The sequence below is a fragment of the Oncorhynchus masou genome, chromosome 33, assembly GCF_036934945.1.
Source record: "Oncorhynchus masou masou isolate Uvic2021 chromosome 33, UVic_Omas_1.1, whole genome shotgun sequence".
In the NCBI taxonomy this organism is placed as follows: Eukaryota; Metazoa; Chordata; class Actinopteri; order Salmoniformes; family Salmonidae; genus Oncorhynchus; species Oncorhynchus masou.
The window spans coordinates 36323108-36346962 of record NC_088244.1 but is presented as its reverse complement, the minus strand read 5'-3'; the positions used below and the strand labels follow the sequence as shown (position 1 = coordinate 36346962).

The window sequence follows — 23855 nt, the reverse complement described above, 5'->3', positions numbered from 1 at the left end:
TAACGTGCGCAATGATGTGCCAAATTGGTAATTTAGTGCATTTGTATTGGGTAAGCATTAGAATAAGACACCTCAATATTTGTAGCTGTAGGTGGTAATATCTCTAGGAGCTAATCCAATGTAAGTTTGTGAAATAATTATAATGTTAAGGTAAGATCTGAATGGAGAACGCTGATCCGAGAGCAGTAGTCCCTTTCTTTCGATCATATCAGTAGGGTAACTTGGGGGAACTGTTCCCCTTAAATTAAAACTTCTTAAGGATCGGTGTCCCGTCAACAGGACAATTGTAAATCATGCAGCACGTTATGTCAAGATCGCAGAATTTAGAGAAACAATACATTTCAGTAAGCTGAAAGCTTAAATTCTTGTTAATATAACTGCACTATTCAATTTACAGTAGCTATTACTGTGAAAAAATGCCATGTTATTGTTTGAAGAGAGCTCCTAACAACAAAACAGTTTTTCACTGCGATAGGTTTGATAAATTCACCTCTGAAGGTGAAATGTGTACTTACATTCTGAAATCTTGCTCTGATCTATCATCCAAAGGGTCCCAGAGATAACATGAAGTGTCATTTTGTTATATAAAATAATTTTTCTTATCCTAAAAAGGTCCATATAGCATGCACAATCGATTTTGTATTTCTACTTGTTCAATTTGCAATGAAAGGAATCTGTGAAAATCTCACCATAAACATTGTTTTAACGAGTAAAATCACATTTGTATCTATTCCCCAGAGATCCTAGAAGGTACCAAGACTTCACTATTTCATTAGGGATGTAGTATATCCTATAGGACACCATATTTGGTCAGAGAGCGACGCATTCATGGCACGCCGATTACTCGGGCGGCCATCACTTGAATTACTGTATCTTTGTCAAATAAGCACCAATCGGGGCCAAGCAAAGCTAGCTAGATATTCAATGAGCTGGGCTTTATGGGAGTATCTGGACACCATGTATATGTTGTAAAATGTAGCTACTAACATTGTACAATCACATGCCTTTTCATTTTGGATAAAAATTACAAGGATTTTCAGAGTTATGAAGTTATGAAAACTGTTTGCAAATTTTGAGCTTATGATATGGCTACTAATACTTGGAAAGCTAAATCAAAGTCCAAGTATACTGATTTGATGATATTCTTGCAGAAAAATGTAATACTCATTTATTTTACTAGGCAAGTCAGTTAAGAACAAATTATTATTTTCAATGACGGCCTAGGAACAGTGGGTTAATTACCTGTTCAGGGGCAGAACAACAGATTTGTACCTTGTCAGCTCAGGGGTTTGAACTTGCAACCTTCCAGTTACTAGTCCAACGCTCTAACCACTAGGCTACCCTTAATGTGAATGTCTCCTTCACGATTTGTCCAATGTACCTGGGGACTTCACAGTAAAAGTCTTGAGGTTCAGTCACACTTCAAGTTATCCATCTGAAACGTTGCACATGCACTGCTGCCATCTTGTGGACACTAAGATGCCATCTTGTGGACACTTGTGGACAATTACAACCACTATTACTGTGACCTTTCTCTTGCATTTCAAAGATGGTGGTAAAAAAACACTGGTTATTTTTTTCTTTGTATTTTCTTCTACCAGATCTATTGTGTTATATTATCCTACATTCACATTTCCACAAACTTCAAAGTGTTTCCTTTCAAAGGGTACCAAGAATACGCATTTCCTTGCTTCAGGGCCTGAGCTACAGGCAGTTAGATTTGGGTATGTCATTTAGGCGAAAATTGAAAAAAAGGAGGCTATTAAAAAAAAGAAGCTAATTTTGGTAAGATTTAGATATGTGCATACTGGCTATCCTTTAGGCAACAACATTTTGAAGGGAAAAAGTGGACAATTTACGTTGTTATTTGCGCCACTATAAGGGCAAAACGCCCCTGTCTTTGGGGAAAAATGCCCCCTAAAGATTCGTGTGTTAAATCAATTTTAAACGTTTTATATGTTAAGGAAATATTTTAAACTGAGAGCAGCCCTCCATTTATTTCGATCCTGTCAGTATTGACACATGGTCCAACAACGACCGTGTTCTCTGCCTACATCTTTCGGTCGTTGTAGGAAAGATCACTAACAGCCTAAATTCCACCGATATCGGGAAACCGGGCCCAGAACAGAACACAATACAATAATACGCCTGAAACACAAGACGGTTTTTGATTGGCTGTGGGGTGGCTAACTCCATTTTGGAAACAGCTGTTTGAGAAGTACCATTCCCTCATTGTTTCCCTGAGGTTCCCAGAGAAACATCCCGCTTTCGGATACTTTTTTTTTATCACTAATCCAGACCAACGTCCTTATAAGATTTACACTACGTGTTGCAGATGATCCCGGAAACTTAATTGGTGTTTGATCCGATTGTAACAAGTAGATAAGAAAGGCTTGCGAATCAAGGTTAGTAATGTGTATTTTGGTTACAGTATAACACATTGTTGTGAAAATGATTGTAGCGGCACGACCTCGGCGGAATATGCTTTTAGACTAAGAGCAATTAGCCTACAATTCTTATGTTGATGCAGGCCGTGTGTTCGTCAAAGTGGCCAGCATTTGGGGATTTGAGGGACGTTTTATTTGTTTCTTTGCTCATTGGAGTTCCTATTTATAGCGGCTATATTATCTGACCCGAAAGTACTGTCGTCTGGTGAAATAGATAGCCTATCAATGCCTATTATTCTCTCAGTATTCTGTGCGATTTATGTACTCGTCCAATATTTAAACATTCAATTCAGTTTTGCGTATTGCCCACCAAAATCAGGTAAACACATAAATAAGTTCAGGGTTCAGCACCGATAAACTGATCCTGTACAATGACAGTTTCAAAAGAATGGGCGTTTTCACACTTGGCCCCTATCAGCCAATTTGTTTGAAGTCAGTGCAGTTCGAGTCATGTTTTGTCGGCAGTGTGAACATTCTAAAGGAACTTCGAAGAAAACGTGTGCTGTTTTGGGATACTGGTTAGCGACTGTCAAGGATGCACAGAAATTCCGAAATATATGTGTCGTTTTGATACATTAATACATTCAGATTATTAGTTTGCACTATGTGTTCTATGTGTTAAGCGAGCTTCATAAACTGTTTATTCGATTGTGGGGTTTGAATAGTGTGAGAAGACGACAACATATTTGGTGAGTCACAAAATAGCGTACAAAATAAAGGTAATTGCTATCTGGGATTCCTGGGACCCCATTTGAAGTTGACAGTTTAAATGGTTAAGGTAAAGGAACCTAGGAAGAAACCTAGAGGAATCAGGCTCTGAGGGGTGACCAGTCCTTTTCTGGCTGTGCATTACGGCCAGATTGTTCTTCAAGATGTTCAAACTTTCATATATGGCCAGCAGGGTCAAATAATAAGCGCCATCTATTAGCTTCCAAAATGTAAGTAGGTATATCTAGCTGTCAAATAACACGTTCTGACGGAATGGCTTGTCCTGCATTGAGTGAATGTTGGAAAAAGATATTGGTTCCTTTCTAAACATAGTGAATGCAAAGGGGACTCAGACCACAAAATGGTGAAGTAAACTGGGAAAAGAGTTGAGTCCTCTTTCAAAGGCAAGGGCAGCATCACTGCAAAGAGAACTGAGTTTTTATTATTTTATGAATTATTTTTGTTTACCCCAAGAGTTCACTTTAAAGAGGATTGCTATTGGTGTTTTCACATAGTCCTCTTTAAAATAACCATTCTCAACAAATACCCTCTGTTAAGATCATGATCATCACATTTGCATATGCAGTTTACAATTTGCCTTGACAGGGGAATTTCTTGTGAACAGGTACTGCTGTATCTGGTTATCTGTATGAACACATGATTATCATTTGGGTGTGTTGGTGTAAATGGAGATGTTTACTATTGACCCAGTAGTAGATGAAGGGGGGCCCCAGTGGACCTGGGGTGTATTTAATTAGTGTGAACTGTAACCAAAAACAATAATTTCTTAGTGGACAAGTTCACTTGTCGTTTGGTTTCTAGTGGATACACCCTCTGTATGTTTCTGGTAGATATTTGGTCAATGTTCCCTCTTGGTCCTGTAGGGATGCCATGTATATTTGCAGGGTTTTTGTTCCAAGGCCAGCAGCACAATCACTTGATAAACAAGACCATTAGCTGAATCAGATGATATGAACTTGGACAAAAGCCTGCACACACATTTAAGACCAGGGGTGAAAAGCATGAGTCATTTTCTATCTTTCAGATGAAGTTAAGGCTTCATGGATCAACAATAATGCTAATGTACTGTAAGCCTGTACTGTGCATCTGCAGTAGCACCAACAGAACCACTTTTTTTTTTTCTTTTACAACTCCCACTTCAGCTAATGGATGTCATATCTATGATCTGTGTGTATGTTGATAGCTGCCAAGGTAACAATAACATTATTAGCCAGGAAAGATTCAGATTGAATCCACTGTAGAGGAGGCCTACTCTGGGCGAGTGTGTGTTTTGTTGGGTTGTTGTGTATTGTTGTTTTGGGTGTGGTGGCCATCACTTTCTTCCCTCAGGAAGTGCATTATTTTAGTCTCTGGTGTAAATCTGGTTACGTGGGCGATCCCACGCCAGGATAGGCTTATTTTTGGTGTCTCTGGTTGTTCTGGCAATTCTCACAGAGAAACCTAATTTGGAGGAAGGATGTGTTACGAACTTTTTACATTTGTGTCACAGTGTTTGAGAAAATCGTGATGAAAGTGGCCATTTTAGACCCGTTTAGAGCTATACATGCAAGACCCTATGATCTGTGAACTGTACATGATACAAACAACATCTTGGTGTCATTATACTCCTTATCGTGTGCTCTCAAATATGGAGTATGTCCAGATTCTTAAATAACAATTTTCACATACATTTTTTCAACATTAAACATTCATACTACTATCGGAAAAGTACCTTTTTTAGACATATTGTTTGGAACAAAATACTCTTTAGACGTGTTACATTTCCATAGTGGGCTCTCAGGTACTATTAAAGATATTCTATGTCAATTTCTATGTATAAAATGACACACCACCGGTCAAAAGTTTTAGAACACCTACTCATTCAAGGGTTTTTCTTAATTTTTACTATTTTCTACATTGTATAATTATAGTCAAGACATCAAAACTATGAAATAACACATGGAATCATGTTGTAACCAAAAAATATCGTAACAAATCAAAATATATTTGAGATTCTTCAAATAGCCACCCTTTGCCTTGATGACAGCTTTGCACACTTGGCATTCTCTCAACCAGCTTCACCTGGAATGCTTTTCCAACATTCTAGGAGTTCTCACATATTGCTGAGCACTTCTTGGCTGCTTTTCCTTATCACTTTGCGGTCCGACTCATCCCAAACTATCTCAATTTGGTTGGTCGGGGGATTGTGGAGGCCAGGTCATCTGATGCAGTACTCCATCACTCTCCTCCTTGGACAAATAGCCCTTACATAGCCTGGAGGTGTGTTGGGTCATTGTCCTGTTAAAAAACAAATGATAGTCCCACTAAGCCCAATCCAGTTGGGATGGCGTATTGCTGCAGAATGCTGTGGTGTGCCTTGAATTCAAAATAAAATCACAGACAGTGTCACATTTACATTTACATTTAAGTCATTTAGCAGACGCTCTTATCCAGAGCGACTTACAAATTGGTGAATTCACCTTCTGACATCCAGTGGAACAGCCACTTTACAATAGTGCATCTAAATCATTTAAGGGGGGGGTGAGAAGGATTACTTATCCTATCCTAGGTATTCCTTAAAGAGGTGGGGTTTCAGGTGTCTCCGGAAGGTGGTGATTGACACCGCTGTCCTGGCGTCGTGAGGGAGTTTGTTCCACCATTGGGGGGCCAGAGCAGCGAACAGTTTTGACTGGGCTGAGCGGGAACTGTACTTCCTCAGTGGTAGGGAGGCGAGCAGGCCAGAGGTGGATGAACGCAGTGCCCTTGTTTGGGTGTAGGGCCTGATCAGAGCCTGGAGGTACTGCAGTGCCGTTCCCCTCACAGCTCCGTAGGCAAGCACCATGGTCTTGTAGCGGATGCGAGCTTCAACTGGAAGCCAGTGGAGAGAGCGGAGGAGCGGGGTGACGTGAGAGAACTTGGGAAGGTTGAACACCAGACGGGCTGCGGCGTTCTGGATGAGTTGTAGGGGTTTAATGGCACAGGCAGGGAGCCCAGCCAACAGCGAGTTGCAGTAATCCAGACTGGAGATGACAAGTGCCTGGATTAGGACCTGCGCCGCTTCCTGTGTGAGGCAGGGTCGTACTCTGCGGATGTTGTAGAGCATGAACCTACAGGAACGGGCCACCGCCATGATGTTAGTTGAGAATGACAGGGTGTTGTCCAGGATCACGCCAAGGTTCTTAGCGCTCTGGGAGGAGGACACAATGGAGTTGTCAACCGTGATGGCGAGATCATGGAACGGGCAGTCCTTCCCCGGGAGGAAGAGCAGCTCCGTCCTGCCGAGGTTCAGCTTGAGGTGGTGATCCGTCATCCACACTGATACGTCTGCCAGACATGCAGAGATGCGATTCGCCACCTGGTCATCAGAAGGGGGAAAGGAGAAGATTGATTGTGTGTCGTCTGCATAGCAATGATAGGAGAGACCATGTGAGGTTATGACAGAGCCAAGTGACTTGGTGTATAGCGAGAATAGGAGAGGGCCTAGAACAGAGCCCTGGGGGACACCAGTGGTGAGAGCGCGTGGCGAGGAGACAGATTCTCGCCACGCCACCTGGTAGGAGCGACCTGTCAGGTAGGACGCAATCCAAGCGTGGGCCGCGCCGGAGATGCCCAACTCGGAGAGGGTGGAGAGGAGGCTCTGATGGTTCACAGTATCGAAGGCAGCCGATAGGTCTAGAAGGATGAGAGCAGAGGAGAGAGAGTTAGCTTTAGCAGTGCGGAGCGCCTCCGTGATACAGAGAAGAGCAGTCTCAGTTGAATGACTAGTCTTGAAACCTGACTGATTTGGATCAAGAAGGTCATTCTGAGAGAGATAGCGGGAGAGCTGGCCAAGGACGGCACGTTCAAGAGTTTGAGAGAAAAGAAAGAAGGGATACTGGTCTGTAGTTGTTGACATCAGAGGGGTCGAGTGTAGGTTTTTTCAGAAGGGGTGCAACTCTCGCTCTCTTGAAGACTGAAGGGACGTAGCCAGCGGTCAGGGATGAGTTGATGAGTGAGGTGAGGTAAGGGAGAAGGTCTCCGGAAACGGTCTGGAGAAGAGAGGAGGGGATAGGGTCAAGCGGGCAGGTTGTTGGGCGGCCGGCCGTCACAAGAAGCGAGATTTCATCTGGAGAGAGAGGGGAGAAAGAGGTCAGAGCACAGCGTAGGGCAGTGTGAGCAGAACCAGCGGTGTCGTTTGACACCAGCAAAGCACTCACACCGAGTCTCACAAAGACATGGTTGGCACCAAAAATCTTCAATTTGGACTCCAGAACAAAGGACAAATTTCAACCGGTCTAACGTCCATAGTTCTTGTTTCTTGGCCCAAGCAAGTCTCTTCTTCTTATTGGTGTCCTTTAGTAGTGGTTTCTTTGCAGCAATTCTACCATGAATGCCTGACTCACACAGTCTCCGCTGAACAGTTGATGTTGAGATGTCTGTTACTTGAACTCTGAAGCTGGTAACTCTTCTGAGGCTGGTAACTCTCTAACGAACTTATCGTTTGCGGCAGAGGAAACTCTGGGTTCTCCATTCCTGTGGCGATCCTCATGAGAGCGATTGATGGTTTTTGCGACTGCACTTGAAGAAGCTTTCGAAGTTCTTAAAATGTTCTGTATTGACTTGATCTTCATGTCTTAAAGTAATGATGGACTCTCGTTTCTCTTTGCTTATTTGATCTGTTCTTGCCATAATATGTACTTGGTCTTTTACCATATAGTGCTATCTTCTGTATACCCCCCTACCTTGTCACAACTACAGGTCGACTTCAAGCTTTCATAACAAATTGGAAATCTGTATTTTTGGACACCGATTTAGCAGATTATTTTTTACCTTTATTTAACTAGGCAAGTCAGTTAAGAACACATTCTTATTTTCAATGACGGCCGAGGAACGGTGGGTTAACTGCCTTGTTCAGGGGCTGAACGACAGATTTTTACCTTGTCAGCTCGTTTCCAATCTTGCAACCTTAGTTAATTAGTCCAACACTATAACCACCTGCCTCTCGTTGCATTCCATGAGGAGCCTGCCTGTTACGCGAATGCAGTAAGCCAAGGTAAGTTATTAGCCAGCATTAAACTTATCTTATAAAAACAATCAATCAATCATAATCACTAGTTAACTACACATGGTTGATGATATTACTAGTTTATCTAGCGTGTCCTGCGTTGCATATAATCGATGCGGTGCGTATTCGTGAAAAAGGACTGTCATTGCTCCAATGTGTACCTAACCATAAACATCAATGCCTTTCTTAAAATCAATACACAAGTATATATTTTTAAACCTGCATATTTAGCTAAAAGAAATCCAGGTTAGCAGGCAATATTAACAAGGTGAAATTGTGTCACTTCTCTTGCGTTCATGCAATCAGGGTATATGCAACAGTTTGGGCTGCCTAATTTGCCAGAATATTACGGAATTATGACATAACATTGAAGGTTGTGCAATGTAATAGGAATATTTAGACTTATGGATGCCACCCGTTAGATAAAATACGGAACGGTTCCGTATTTCACTGAAAGAATAAACGTCTTGTTTTCGAGATGATAGTTTCCGGATTAGACCATATTAATGACCTAAGGCTCGTATTTCTGTGTGTTATTATGTTATAATTAAGTCTATGATTTGATAGAGCAGTCTGACTGAGCGGTGGTAGGCAGCAGCAAGCTCGTAAGCATTCATTCAAACAGCACTTTTGTGTGTTTTGCCAGCAGGTCTTTGCTGTGCTTCAAGCATTGCGCTGTTTATGACTTCAAGCCTATCAACTCCCGAGATGAGGCTGGTGTAACCGATGTGAAATGGCTAGCTAGTTAGCGGGGTGCGCGCTAATAGCGTTTCAAACGTCACTTGCTCTGAGACTTGGAGTGGTTGTTCCCCTTGCTCTGCATGGGTAACGCTGCTTCGAGGGTGGCTGTTGTCGATGTGTTCCTGGTTCGAGCCCAGGTAGGAGCGAGGAGAGGAACGGAAGCTATACTGTTACACTGGCAATACTAAAGTGCCTATAAGAACATCCAATAGTCAAAGGTTAATGAAATACAAATGGTATCGAGAGAAATAGTCTTATAATAACTACAACCTAAAAGTTTTTACCTGGGAATATTGATGACTCATGTGAAAAGGAACCACCAGCTTTTATATGTTCTCATGTTCTGAGCAAGGAACTTAAACATTAGCTTTCTTACATGGCACATATTGCACTTTTTCTTTCTTCTCCAACACTTTGTTTTTGCATTATTTAAACCAAATTGAACATGTTTCATTATTTATTCGAGGCTAAACTTATTTTATTGATGTTATATTAAGTTCAAATAAGTGGTCATTCAGTATTGTTGTAATTGTCATTATTACAAATAAAAAATAAATACAAATCGGCCGATTAATCGGTATCAGCTTTTTTTTGGTCCTCCAATAATCGGTATTGGCGTTGAAAAATCATAATCGGTCGACCTCTAGTCACAACACAACCGATTGGCTCAAACGCATTAAGAAGGAAATAAATTCCACAAATTAACTTTTAACAAGGCCGACCTGTTAATTGAAATGCATTCCAGAAAGACTACCTCATGAAGCTGGTTGAGAGAATACCAAGAGTGTGGAAAGCAGTCATCAAGGCAAAGGGTGGCTATTTGAAGAATCTCAAATATATTTTGATTTAACACTTTTTTTCTTTTGGTTTCTGCATGATTCCATATGTTATTTCGTAGTTTTGATGTCTTCACTATTATTCTACAATGTAGGAAATAGTAAAAATAACGAAAAACCCTTGAATGAGTAGGTGTTCTAAAACTTTTGACCGGTAGTGTATGTCATTAGCCAATCGCAGCCCTCCTTTTTAGTAGTGTACATTCAGCAAATCACCAGCAGAGTTCTCTTTGAATCCATTTTCCCATTCACTGTGTTGGTGGCGCTTATAATTTATTTTACCTTCAAAATTACTAGTGAGCCCCCTCTGAAAATTTGATGGACTTGTAGAGCATAAGCTCTGTAGTTAGACCAGGCTGGAGGACATTGGTTGTGTGTCTGTTTTTAGCTCCTTCACTTTCTCATGACCAAATGACTGGCAGGAAGATAAATGTATTTTACTGCACAAAGACATCATAGATACGCGTACACACACACACACCTCGTCTGTAGACCAGACTTAAGATTTGTCCGAATGTGCTTGTTTGCTACTTCTTAAGTCTCTAACTTAATCGTGGCATTACTTTAGTTAAGTTGAGTCATGATTTTCATATTACACATCACTTTGTGTTTTCAAACTTTTTCAGGAAGTCTAGGTGCTAATTGGTTTAGCAAAATAACTACGTAGGCTACGTAGGCTTAGTCATTAAGAACATGTAAAGGGTTGGTTAGTTAGTGCTAAGCGGGTATGATTGATGATTGTTAATGTTAATGATTGACTTTAAAAACTCATTAACATGACTGGGTAACCTGAGTAAATAACTAGCAATTAAGATTACATTTCTCAATAATCTTCATGTACTACATTAGTAGTTATTATAGTGAAGAGCTGGTTTGATTACTTCTAACAAACCATAATGATTACCCAAGTTTGCTGTTTTTCAAGGCTTGCTGCTTACGGGGAATGTTGTGCCTTCACTTCCACCCTCCTCATTCTGTACAAAGCAAATTGAATCACTGGACATCTACATCCTGGTAGATTTGTTGGAGAGGACAAGGCTGCGGCTGCGAGACCTGGTGCAGCTGTGGATATGTTTTAGCCCTGGTAAGTGATTGAGATGTGTTCAGTTTGGTTGGGGAGGACCTTTACTGTAACAGGTGTTGAAAAAAAGCTGCAACCTACTAGTTGTTTTGTGTAGATACCAGTTCAGTCGCTATGCACATACATGCATAACAGGGTGTTTTCCAGTATGATCCAATAACAGATTGCCTTAGTTGGTCACAACCACAATAATAAACATGCATTCTTTCCTCTCCTGTCTTCCCTCCCCTTGTTTATTCTAAGAAGTAAAGCATGGTGGTCCTGTTCAGTCCCATCCTCTTTACTTTTTAAGTCTGACGGGGTGGTTTGGAGAAGCCAGTCCATAAACAACTCTAGCAGAGTTGTATGTTAAATATGGGAGCATAAATATACTTAGTCTGTCACCATGATCCCTTTCTACCACCGTGATAGTGAACAGAGCTAAAGAGACGTCTCTATATTCCCACTCTCTTGACTCCTTCTCAGTTATCTGCTTGTCTCGTCTTTGCAATGTCGCCTGTGTTCGGTTTCCCCCCCAAAAAACATCTTAAGGCTATAACATGCTGACCAAATCGCGTGCGCCATTGCGCGCAATTTGATTTTGTCCACCCACACCGGACGCGATCAGGACATACGGGTTGAAATATCAAAACAAACTCTGAACCTATTATATTAATTTGGGGACGGGTCGAAAAGCATTAAGCATGTATGGCAATTTAGCTAGCTAGCTTGCTGTCGCTAGCTCATTTGTCCTGGGATATAAACATTGGGTTATTTTACCTAAAATGCACAAGGTCCTCTACTCCGACAATTAATCCACAGATAAAACAGCTTCCAGTCGTCTCTCCTTCCTTCAGGCTTCTTCACATTTTGGACTTTATATGGCGGTTGGCCACCAACTTTCGGTGCGTTACCACAACCGACTGGAGTGTGGACCTCAGGTTTTTTTTTTTTACCTTTATTTAACTAGGCAACTAGGCCTTTATTTAACTGCGCCGCCCTATTGGACTCCCAATCACGGCCGGTTATGATACAGCCTGGATTCAAACCAGGGTGTCTGTAGTGAAGTCTCTAGCACTAAGATGCAGTGCCTTAGACCGCTGCGCCACTCAGGAACCTCAGTTCATCTTTCAATTACCCACGTGTGTATGTGCCACTAACAACCAATGAGGAGATGGGAGAGGCCGGACTTTCAGCGCGTTGAGCGTCACAAATAGAAGCAAATTCTATTTTAGTGCCTGGCCATGCAGACGCTCGTGAGCAGTGTGGGTGCAATGATTAAATTATGTATGTGTGCATTTTATTTTGCAACGCGAGTGGTGTGGTCAGCATGTAAGTTGACCGTTAGAACCTTTCGTAGGAGCATCATTAAATCTCAGAGCTGTTTCCCAAAATCATCGGTATTAAAGGGAAATGTCAGTGTTTCAACTTCATATTCATCATCTCCAGCATCACCCCGACATCAACATATGTGAAAATGGAGCGTTCCTATGTTTTGTAGTAAAAAAAGATAGACGATAAGTGTTTCCAATGACATCGGTGTGCATCCTGTAATTTTAACCAATTATGAGTAGGTATCGCCTGTTAACTGCATATTAATTGCACTACAAAATATAGATGTGCCATTTTCACATACAGTATGTTGATATTCAGGTAGTGCTGGAAATTTCCCTTTATCGTTTCACTTAAAAATGCTCGTAATCTTACGCCTGCCTCAGTCCACTCATAGAACAGCTGTGCGTCATTAGATGCTTATTTGCCCCCCACCCCCCCGCGTCACTTCATACACAGAAGATCTCTGCTAAACATAGAATCACATTTAGCCTTCTCTCTGTGACCTCTAACTTTAGAACGAAGTTGACTACAGACACACGTTTGCCAATGTCTTTGCAATTTATACAAAACAAGCGGCATTTAAAGAAAAGCTTCAAATGAAATCCAATATGACGGCATTAAAATAAACGGTATTGGCCTTTTCCAATCATATTGAAATATATTTCATGTTCAATCACTATATTGCTACTTGTAGGCTACTGTGTAATTTGTCTCTATATTTTTCATGATGTGTGTAGCCTAACGTGCGCAATGATGTGCCAAATCGGTGATTTTTTTTATTTTTATTGAGTAAGCATTAGAATAAGCCACCTCAATATTTGCAGCCGAAGGTGGCAATATCTCTCTAGGAGCTGATCCGTCATTAGTATTGTGTTGTAATTATAATGTTAAGGTGAGTTTTGAATAGTAAAGCTAATCAGAGAGCAGCACTCCCCTTTCTTTCTGTCCTATCAGTAAGGTAACTTGGGGGAAACTGTCCCCCTTAAGGGAAATGTCTGTTTTCTGAAAGAAAAAAAAATTACACATGTCACTATTAATATAGTTTGTTTTTGTCCAAATCATCCTAAAATAATGTCAATCTGTTGATTGTGTGACTCAATGTTACTTAGATGATTTGGACATGTTTTGGAAAATGCTAATATAGGTATCATTTGACTTGTGTTGATTGTCCTGGGGGCATTTTGCCCCACTGAACAATGTCTCTGACCATGTGGATTATTTATCTTTAAGCTCCCATACTTTTTATATATATATAAAAAGTATGGGAGCTTAAAGATAAATAATCCACATGGTCAGAGAAAAAAATGTATATATAAAAATGTTTATGGATCTATTAGATTATATATATCCACCTATGACAAAATATTTTATAAATGTACCTCAACATCGTTTTGTTTGAGTGACTTAAAAAGTTGAGATGTGACATTTTTAGTTGAACAGGACTAGTGAAAAATAATTGGTAACAGTGTTTTCTGCTGTTGAAGGGAAGATGCGTCATTAAAACGCTCCTAAATTGTTGTCGTGGAAACCCGGGCTCTGCTTGACACCTACACATGTGCATTCATCTTAAAGTAACAAACGGGGATTATTGGTAAATGTTTGTAAAAAAAACAACCAAAAAACATGTCATACTCAACTTTACTCTTGCACATGGTTCAGCATTGTTAGGTAGGCCATATCATATTTCATTTGGCGGAAACAGATCTGTGTTTGTTTAGCTGGCTTAGAAAGATAGCACGATGACATTTACTCTAAAGAAAAGCAGCACAAATTGTACTTTCTGTCACGGTTGTTTTAGTCACTGTTGTTTTAGGAACATTTCTTCAGGAGAACAGAGCTTTTTTCTATTTCATATCAGAAACATTATCTTCTCCAGTGAGTTTCTGTCCGCATCCAAAATGGCACCCTATTTCCCATATAGTGCACTACTTTTGACCAGAGCCAAAATGGCACCCTATTTCCCATATAGTGCACTACTTTTGACCAGAGCCGTATGTGGAATAGATTGCCATTTCAGAAGCACCCCTGTGCCTCACCATATGGGTGTCCTGACTCGTTAGCTTTTTCCTATAAACTCATTCTGCAACAGAAAAGAGGAGAGTGTAAGTGATTGTGCCTTTGCTTATCCTCCCAGTCTGTCTCAAAAGTACATTAAAAATGTTTTAATCCCCATTAAACATTTTGATTTACGATGGTAAATCGATGGTGATTTAGCAGCATGGGGGGGGGGGACCAGTTCCAATATGTATGCGGCTTTTCTATGACGTCCATAGATGAGTGAGTTCTTTGGACTGTTAACATCAGCAGTTTTCTTCTAAAGCTGTTAACACCTGCTTCTGACTCAGCCTCAGCTGTGATTTGTGGCTGTCCTCCACACGCACACACGGACTGGGGAAGCCCCTTGCTGTATAGGTCTGGCAGGCCATGTTGCTACAGTACACTTATAGAGCTCGCCAGCTTGTAGTCCTAAAAAAAAACTGAAGTTAGTATTTTCTACCTCTGGTTCGTTGGCTATTCCTGTGTGGGAAATGAATGGGGAAAAGAATAGTGTTTTGGGATATACACCGAAAATAAGGTCTGAGGTTAACACAGGCTTAGACAATCTTGTATGTTTTGTTCTATGAGATATCAGTCAGTTAACATGAACTTTTTATGAATTATGAAGCCTTTATGTGCTCAAGCTATTTACTTAATTAGTCGCTAACGGCTGGAACTACAACATTAGTCGCGTAATTTTTTACGTTACAAGGCGGACCACGCAAACTAGTTACGCTACACTAGTCTGACAAAAAAGCTAGTTAGTTTAGTTAGCTTTCTGCTTACCAGCTTGAACGAAAACGCAAGGATAGTATGTTGCTTTACTCCAGGCTGCAACCATATCTCTTCAGGGGGAAGGTGTTCATTTTATCGCTTCCTGAACAATGTTGTCCAGAGGAGACATTGGGTCCGTCTGATAAAGCAAGCGAAGCCTGTTAGCTAGACGTGAAAGGCATGCAACCAGAATTATAGTTTTATTGTTTAAATGTTAGCACATCGTTAGCGTTTTAATTGTTTAGCTGACGTTAGCCGATAAAGATTATTTTATAGAATAAAACTTAAGATCTCCTCAGCCTGTGTTTACCACAGGCTTTATTTTAGTAATTTAACCAAAACACCCATTAATTTCCCCATAGGCTTTGGACACTGAGCCAGGGTGGAGTTAGCCTCGGTTAGTGCCTACAAAAATACGCCATTTACTATTGCTCTCTGATCTGACGTGTCTGGTTGACAGAGTGGAGCGGGGTTATAGGGTAATCTACACACGTATCCCTCTAATGTATTCTGGAGAAGAGAATAGAAAAGCTTATTTAATTGTACAGCTCCTTTCTCCTCTCTATTTCCACTCATGGACGACATTCATTCACCAGAGGGACTATACACTTTCTGCTTTTGTGCTGCTTTGCCCTCAAGATAGAAGTCACTTTATTCCATTGTGGTCATGTGGTTGCATTGTGAGAAGACCAACCATTATGTATCTCCACGGGCCCTACATTGTTATAATGCATTAAGCCCTTGGTCCACAGGCACTGATATTTGACCTAGCTTTCGGTAGCCTGTAACACACTGAACTAGGCCAACATAGAGAACAGAATGGCCTACTGTAAAGAATGTATTCCACCTGTATTGTGAGACTATTTCATTCTTGTTCATGACCTTAACTTTGTCTTCTGGTTTTGGGCATCAAGGAGGATTCTGAAATGCCTTGAAGAACCTATGAAGCAAGATGAATATTAAACTTTGTGTTAGTTTGATGTCCTCAGGATCTTTGGCCTACTAGGATTTTAAAAGATTCAAAAGGCTGTTTAGATGTTAATTAATGTATGAGTTTCCAGGTAGTCAAAATTCTATAACGCGAGTGGATGTCAGGCCTGCCATTGGTGTGTTACAGTAGATGATGTTGATTTTCATTCAGTAAGCCTGGGAGCAGCAAGTTTTTCAGGGAAGCTGTGTTAGTTGATTAGGCGCCTTGAGACTATGTGGAAGTTATGAAGGACTTCCTGAGATGTGGTGAGTCATGTGAGGGATGACGGGTGAAGCCCCAGTGATGTCATCCACCAGCTGAAGGTCCTAAAGCAGAATGGTTGTGTTGTTTGAAACAGTCCCTTTGAAACAGTAAATTACCAGCGGAACTTGTCCAATAAGATCAAAGATTTTGTTTACTGTTGCAAAATGTTTTGCTACAGCGTTGCACTACTGAACACGAACCAGGCTGCCCACTAGGACTCCACATCCCCTGGGTCTCCTTGTCACTGTTACTCCCTCAGAGCACTGCTCAGCTCATCCCACCACTTATTGCCAACACACAATGATCCAAATGATCGTTCAAGAAATGCTAATTGGATATTGCCAATCAACATGGTTTCTTCAGCATCAAAAGAGGGAGAAAACAGATTGCATTAAGTAGTGTATTATCCCTTAATGATAGGCTAGGTCTGTAGCTATGGGAACAATTTGGCTAGATTTACATAGGGATTTACATAGTGCGCCACAGGGAGCAATGAGGGCAACTGCAGTTGTGAGGTTCTGAAAAAGCCCTTAGTTACTCTTCTAAATTAAACTTGGCAAAGATGTTGGAGCCTAAGCCTCCCTGTGTCAGTCAGGGAATTTGTTATTTCACAAATGCAAACTGCTGCAAGTTCTCCCTCAACTCACACCAGGCTATCTTTCTGATTTTAACTTTTATACTTCTCACTACTACCAGGGGAAATTAAGTACTCGCACCAAAGTCCGGCGGCCTCATAAAAAGAGGAAGGATATACAGAGCACATACTCGCCACCAGTTTTCAATAGACACTGTTTTTTATTTATTTTATTTATTTAAGAAACGGAAGCGCTGTGTAGAACAACAATGCTAACCCTGTTGCTGGAGGAAATACAACTCCTCAGTGTTGTGGAATGGGCTGGTAGTCAACACAGGCAGGCAGTAGCTGCTGACAGAATGAGATCGGCCAGCATCCAGACTCCCAGTGTCTCGGTGAAGCCCTGGCTCCGAGGTGGGGAAGGAGAGAGCCTCCATGGACTGCTGTCTGCTTTACACACACTGAGTTGGGAGTTCTAAAACTGGAGTTTGTGGTGCAGTGGTTAAGGGCGCTGTACTGCAGTACCAGCTGTGCCACCAGAGACTCTGGGTTTGCGCCCAGGCTCTGTCGTAACCGGACGCGACTGGGAGGTCCGTGGGGGTTTGGGAGGGCTTGGCCGGTCGGGATATCCTTGTTTCATCATGCACCAGCGACTCCTGTGGCGGGCCGGGCGAGGTGCGCGCTAACCAAGGTTGCCAGGTGCACGGTGTTTCCTCCGACACATTGGTGCGGCTGGCTTCCGGGTTGGATGCGCGCTGTGTTAAGAAGCAGTGTGGCTTGGTTGGTTTGTGTAACGGAGGACGCATGACTTTCAACCTTCGTCTCTCCCGAGCCCGTACGGGAGTTGTAGCGATGAGGCAAGATAGTAGCTACTAAAAACAATTGGATACCATGAAATTGGGGAGAAAAAGGGGTAAAATTCAAAACAAAATTATTATTTTTTAAATAAAACATGTTTGTTTACACTCTTCAGATTATTTTTGGTAAATTGTAGAACTTTCCTATCTTTTTCTGTCAAAATCTGAATGAATGTGGCATATGGTTTGATTATAAAGGCTTTTTGGTGTTTGGCTCGACTTGGCATTCCTGTTTTAACAGGAATATTAGGGAAGTTGAGTGTCCTACTCAGCTGGTTGCACATGGTTTCCTATGGTTTCTCATCCCAATATCAGCAAAGCATACCCTCTGTTCTGCTATTTAAAAGTGAAGGGCTCTTGTTTTGATCATTGTTATAGTCTAGCTAACATGTTTAGCCTATAATAATTACACCTTATTTTTTTTTCCATTACTCTAGCTTAAATATAATGAACAGATCCCCAAAGCAACCAGGCAGGATCTAAGAATAGTCACAGAAGATTAGCTTGTTGCTATGAGAGAGTTGGATTAAGTCATGTGTAGCCTAGGCCTTCTCCCCTCTACTCAATAAATGCAGTGAAATAGTTGACGGACTTCATATTGGGCAGGAGACTGCCCTAATGGGGTTTAGAAGACAGCGAGGCGGCTTTTCTTTGTGCAGGTTATTGCAGGTAATGTAGAGTTTATTACAGTGATCAGGCTTAAAAGGCTCCGGTGTGATTGGACCAGCATCTCTCCCTAATGGCCAGTGAAAGCACTATGGTCATTCTGCTGACTCATATCCATTCGGTTCCCTGGCTGATCTCACAGGCTACAATAACATCTGCTAAATATGTGTATGTGACCAATACAATTTCATTTAATTTGTTGATGATTATTGGTGCATGTGTGTGGTGGTGGTCCTATTACATCATGTTGTCTTGTCGGTGATGTTCATTTACTGTAAACAAAGCCCTTTATTCAATCAAGAGCCTTCTCTCGCTCCAGCCTGGTTTCAAAGACGGAGCATAGTAAACGTAAACCCAGGACACTCAGACTGTATGTTACATTTGGTAAGGGAAAAGGGGAGTACCTAGTCAGTTGTACAACTGAATGCCTTCAACTGAAATGTGTCTTGCGTTTAACCGAACCCCTTTGAATCAGAGAGGTGCAGGGGGCTGCCTTGATCGACATCCACGGCGCCCGGGGAACAATGGGTTAACTGCCTTGCTCAGGTGCAGAATGACAGATTTTGGCCTTGTCAGCTCAGGGATTCGACTAAGGTTACTTAAGGCCAAAACAAAAGTACGGTTGGTTGGCCGTATAACGCCAACATCTAGCAACCCAAACATTGCGTGTTCAAATCTCGTCACAAACAACTTTAGCATTTTGTCTAATTAGCAACTTTGCAACAATTTCATCTTACTTTTTTAGTTACGACACAACTACTTAGCGTGTTAGCTAACTCTTCCCGTAACCTTAACCCTTTTACCTAACTCCTAATCTTAACCCCTAACCCAGCTAATATTCGCCACCTAGCTAACAGCTTTAGCCACAACAAATCGGAATTCGTAACTTATCATACGTTTAGCAAGTTTTGTAACATATTGTACAAATTGCAATTCGTAACAAATACCATACGAAATGAACATCCACAAATTAATATATGCCATGCCAAATGTAACACATACCAATTAGTCTCTCGGCTTTACGTTTACTATGTTACATCTTCCCCTGATTCCAGGTTGCTCTCTCCCCCTCTCTCACAAATTCAACTAGTGATGTATTGTAAATGGAGCCAATGAAAGCTCCGCCTCTTGTTCCGAGAATCATAGCTTCCTCAGAGATTCACAGAACATTGTAAACACACATTAGTGTCTTGCAGTAGAGCGAGCACTGAGCTAAACTAACAGATCACACTGACTGGTACTGCACTCTACAGTAGTCGTTTCCCGTAGAGAGTTAAGGTGTTTTGTCTGGGCTGAAAGCACACATTTGACCTCTGGTAATGTTAAAAGCTGCAGCTGGGTACAGTTTCCTCTCCTCCCCTGCTCTGCCCTTTCAGGACATAAAGAGAGCCCTTTAGGCTAATGTATTGAGTTACCATTGTGACTTTTAAACTGTGGCACTGGGAAAACAAACTGTTAAGCCATAGACTACAGTAAAAGTGAAGTGGCGAACTGCAGTAGAACTTGGTTACAGTAACAAACTGCTTGCCTCAAGCAGACAGTGCCATGCATTATAATAACACGTTTATGTATACTCTATGTAGATTATACACACACACACACACACACAGTAGTTTCAATGAGATGCTGCAGCCTTCTTAAGCCTCCACAGCAGCGTTGGAACAGAGCAGAGGTAACGTGCTAAAGGGCAGAACATCAGAACATCCCTCCATGGAAACCAGCTTGTTTAATGATCGTGTGTGTGTGAGGCTGAAAAGCAGCATGTGTGGGTAAGTCCTCATGAGACCACAAAAATGGCAATTAGATAAGGTCCCAAACGCTGTTGCGAGGCAGACAACAACGGAACATCTTTCACAGAGAAAGTGCTGCATTAGCAAGTTTTCTAATGTTGATCTAAGGTACATTTTAAACACAATTTCTGTCTGCAGAGAAAATAGATTAGAGGAGGTATTTAATTTTATTTTTGGATGTTTTTTTTGTGAGAAGCATGGTCATGGTACTAGCTGATGGGTGGATGATGAGTGCTCTGGATCAGCCCAGGGAAGCCCTACACTCAGTGACATTTCCTGGGGTGCTGTCCTCTCCTGGAGGGGAGGACGGATAAAACCTTTCAGACCATGACAATTTGACTAATAAGGTCACCGGTCCAACCATCAGAGTGTTGACTTGAATGCAAATGTCTGTTCTAGTAATCTAATTCTATTCGTCTCTCCTCTCTCTCTCTCTCTCTCTCCCTTGCAGCTCATTCCTCTTTTTTCAAGCTGCACAGACACAGCTGCCCTTGCCCCATACCGACGGACACTGGGTAATTATAATATTTATAATAACTGTAGAGAGGAAGCCGTTCTGAATGATGAGTTCCTCTGAGTGATACTAAAGGAATGTGAGTGGAGTGTTTGACAACCACCCGACCCAGGGTTACTGTGTCACTGCTAAAATGGAAGTAGAGAAGGCTGTTGCTGCCAACTTAGTTTTTCTCCAGGAATTCTTCAGGGTTCAATGTTTTGTTGAATCCGTTGACACGTTGTTTTTTTTGGCAGGCAAAGTTGCTTATTTGTGGCGACCTGACCTTGACTATCAAACTATGTAGAACTTTGTTATGCTCGAGATTGACATTCAGTTCTCCTATCAACTCTTTGTAATGCTGTTTGGAGTGCCACTACGAGGCTCTTGACCATAGGCTAACCATGGCTGATGCTTAATGGTGGTTGGAGGAGGAGGGAAGTGTGGGAGTAGGATAGGTCCAGCTGCCTGTAATTGTCCGACACACCGGGCCAACAAAATCATAGCTTGGCGTCCACATTTTTTTTGGTACATGTCACAGTTGTTTCAAACAATGGTGAGTGCAGCGTTCAGTCTGGTTTAACCAGCTCATAGATTCAGTCTCCATATCTTTTCCAGAGGAAAGGCCCTTACTTCGAAAAATAGATGATTGTCTTTTCTTTCTGGAGCAGCTTATTTTCTCCTCCACCCTCCTTTTCTCCTAGGAACCACCAGTTGTACAGTGTTGTAGTCCCTGGCAGGATCCATGACCCAATTTAATATGGGCTAAGAAGAAAAAGACCGAGCAGGGAGGAATCGATAGCTAATGTGAGCTGAGCTCAATACGCTCTTTACTTGAACTCATTATTTTCTTTCTTTTTTTTCTCTCCCCCGGCCGGCCTCCGCCCTTTTTGAATGGCTTTATAAGCACAGTCAGACACTTTGGTTCATATTGATCACTTCTTGTGTTTTTACTTCAATAAAAGCTCCTTATTTCCTATAAAGAGGAACTTCCTGCAAGCTTGCATTGTTTGTGTGGGTAGTTTTTAAACGGCCGAAGCGAGTGATGGGTTTGAGTCCCAGATCAGCGCTCCTGTTTTTTTTTTTTTTTGTAATTAGGTTGGTGAGTTAACACTGACACCAGCTCCATTAGCCCCTGTGCAGAAATACAAATGGCAATGATGAACTCCTTCACTGTTGCTACAGAATGGCACAGACCTGTATGGCTCAACATTGACAGAGTCATACCCCTCAGACTAGTGTGTCAACCAGAACCAAACTGTTTATTTTCCGTTTTTACACAGTTCCAGCTGCTATGGTGCATGCATAACCAGACTACTACCGTGTCTGGCACGGTAGTAGGACTTTGAAAAGCCCAAGTGTGTATTGATGTCCTTTGCATCATCTGTGTTCTCTCTCTCTCATTCCCACTTTCTCCATCCCTCTCTGCAGGTGTAATGAGGTTTCAGGTCATGGACAGATGATGGATGTGGAGACAACAACGTCGTACTCTGACTTCATCAATTGTGATCGTACAGGCCGCAGGAACGCAGTACCTGACATCCAGGGACAGGGGGCAGCAGCCAGCACCAGTGAATTAACCAAAGGCATGGAAGGGATGGACCTGAAGGCTGCAGGTGAGCGTATATGCTATATAACCAGGAGGTATCTTTATGGTTTATGATTTTATTAGGATCCCCGTTAGCCGACGCCAATGGCGACAGCTAGTCTTCCTGGGGTCCAACATATAATGAAAATACATTAGACAAAAATACTTTACAATTGACGTACCTGTAAAACATGAACATAGATATTAGACTTATACAGAGCATTCTGAAAGTATTCAGACCTCATCCCCCTTTCCACATTTTGTTACATTACAGCCTTATTCTAAAATTGCAATACCCCAGAATGACAGTTTTTTTTTTTAGAATTTTTTGCACATTTATTATGAATTTTTTAAAAACAACACCTTATTTGCTGTTCAGTTGCACCATATGAAACAGTTTATGTGGAAAAAAATCCTTTGTGGTTGCTGTGTTTTTTTTAATGGACCATGTTTCCTCTGTATTTTAGAAGGAGAGACTGGTGCATCACCAGCACCTGAGGGTGAAGGGTCAACCAGCCAAGAGGCCCAGGGAGTCAAGGGCCCATCATAAACCACCTCACAGGAGAGGAGAGAGGGACACAGACAGGAAGGGACAGCAGGAGACACGGAGAGAGGGGATCTACTGGTTGTCCTGCCTGCCCGAATCCTACTCCTCAACAGCGATGACATAATCTCTCACTGTGTAGCTCTGATGGAGCTTTGCTGGTCCAGTTGCATGATACTTCCTCTCCTTTATCAATTGGCATTGTGGGAAATGGAGTTGACAGAACTTGACAGTTGACAAGTAGGACTACATCTAATCCTGGCCTATAGTTGCTGCTGGAATACAGTGGTAAAGGAAATGTTCTCATATCACTATGAGAAAACACAGAACTTTGGACCGAACTCCCATCAAGAAGAAGAGCTATACAGAATCTATAATCATTTGTTACTCCTTTTGTTATGTGTACGTTTGTGGCCTAGTTAAAAATGTTCCTTAGTTTATCCTTTCTTTTACAAGAACACATGAAGTTGCAATTACAATGTACTGTAATGGAGGTCATATTTATTTCAAATGGTTCTCTGATATCTTTGTAATTGGAATTTCTTTGTGCAATAAAATGTGTAGTAAGTGCTAGGCTATATGGAATTGTTTTAACAAAAAACATGTTTTTGTCTTTACTGCTATTAGCCCATACAAACAAATTGAATTACAGATTCACTACAAGGAACAACAGAACAAACTTCCTTTAGAATTTTTTGGGGGGGACTGAAGTGCCTATCCTATATCTGAGAGAGATTAAATATATTTTTTTAAATATAATTTTTACATTGTATTTAACCCCTTATTTTGGGCACTAAACAGTCTCCATATATACTTCCATTCATTTTTTTTCAACTGGTACTTAGAGACCTTTAGACAAGGCTTGTGTTCATCCTAGAACAAAACAACCGACATGTTCGTGAGAGTCTCACCTTTTCACAAAGGGGTCATATTGGTGTGTAGCCCAAACAGTTCTGACGCTACAGACAGAAGTTGGCAGATCAGCTGTACTGAATTCAGACGAGTCCCAAGACGCTTGTGGGGGCTGTAGAGCAAAACGGAGAACCCCATCTTGTTCATGAGTCTCATCTTTTCATAGAAGGGTCATAATAGTTTTGCAACTCTGCCACCTTTCACCGCAGATGCGG

General features: G+C 41.5%; 1 protein-coding gene across 7 annotated transcripts; it reads left to right on the top strand.

Moving 5' to 3' along the window:
• The first annotated feature begins 2188 nt into the window (after positions 1-2188).
• On the top strand, positions 2189-23299 carry LOC135528413 (cAMP-dependent protein kinase inhibitor gamma-like). Of its 7 annotated transcripts, XM_064957475.1 has the most exons (6): positions 2190-2405; positions 10702-10860; positions 20555-20618; positions 21301-21403; positions 22028-22212; positions 22652-23299. In XM_064957475.1, coding segments are annotated over exons 4-6 (270 nt in total). In that variant the 5' UTR covers positions 2190-2405; positions 10702-10860; positions 20555-20618; positions 21301-21401; the 3' UTR covers positions 22735-23299. The 7 variants fall into 7 exon arrangements, with proteins under 7 accessions (XP_064813553.1, XP_064813547.1, XP_064813546.1 ...); XM_064957474.1 differs by lacking the exon at positions 10702-10860; XM_064957479.1 differs by lacking the exon at positions 21301-21403 and having other exon boundaries at positions 2192-2405.
• Positions 23300-23855: the final 556 nt, after the last annotated feature.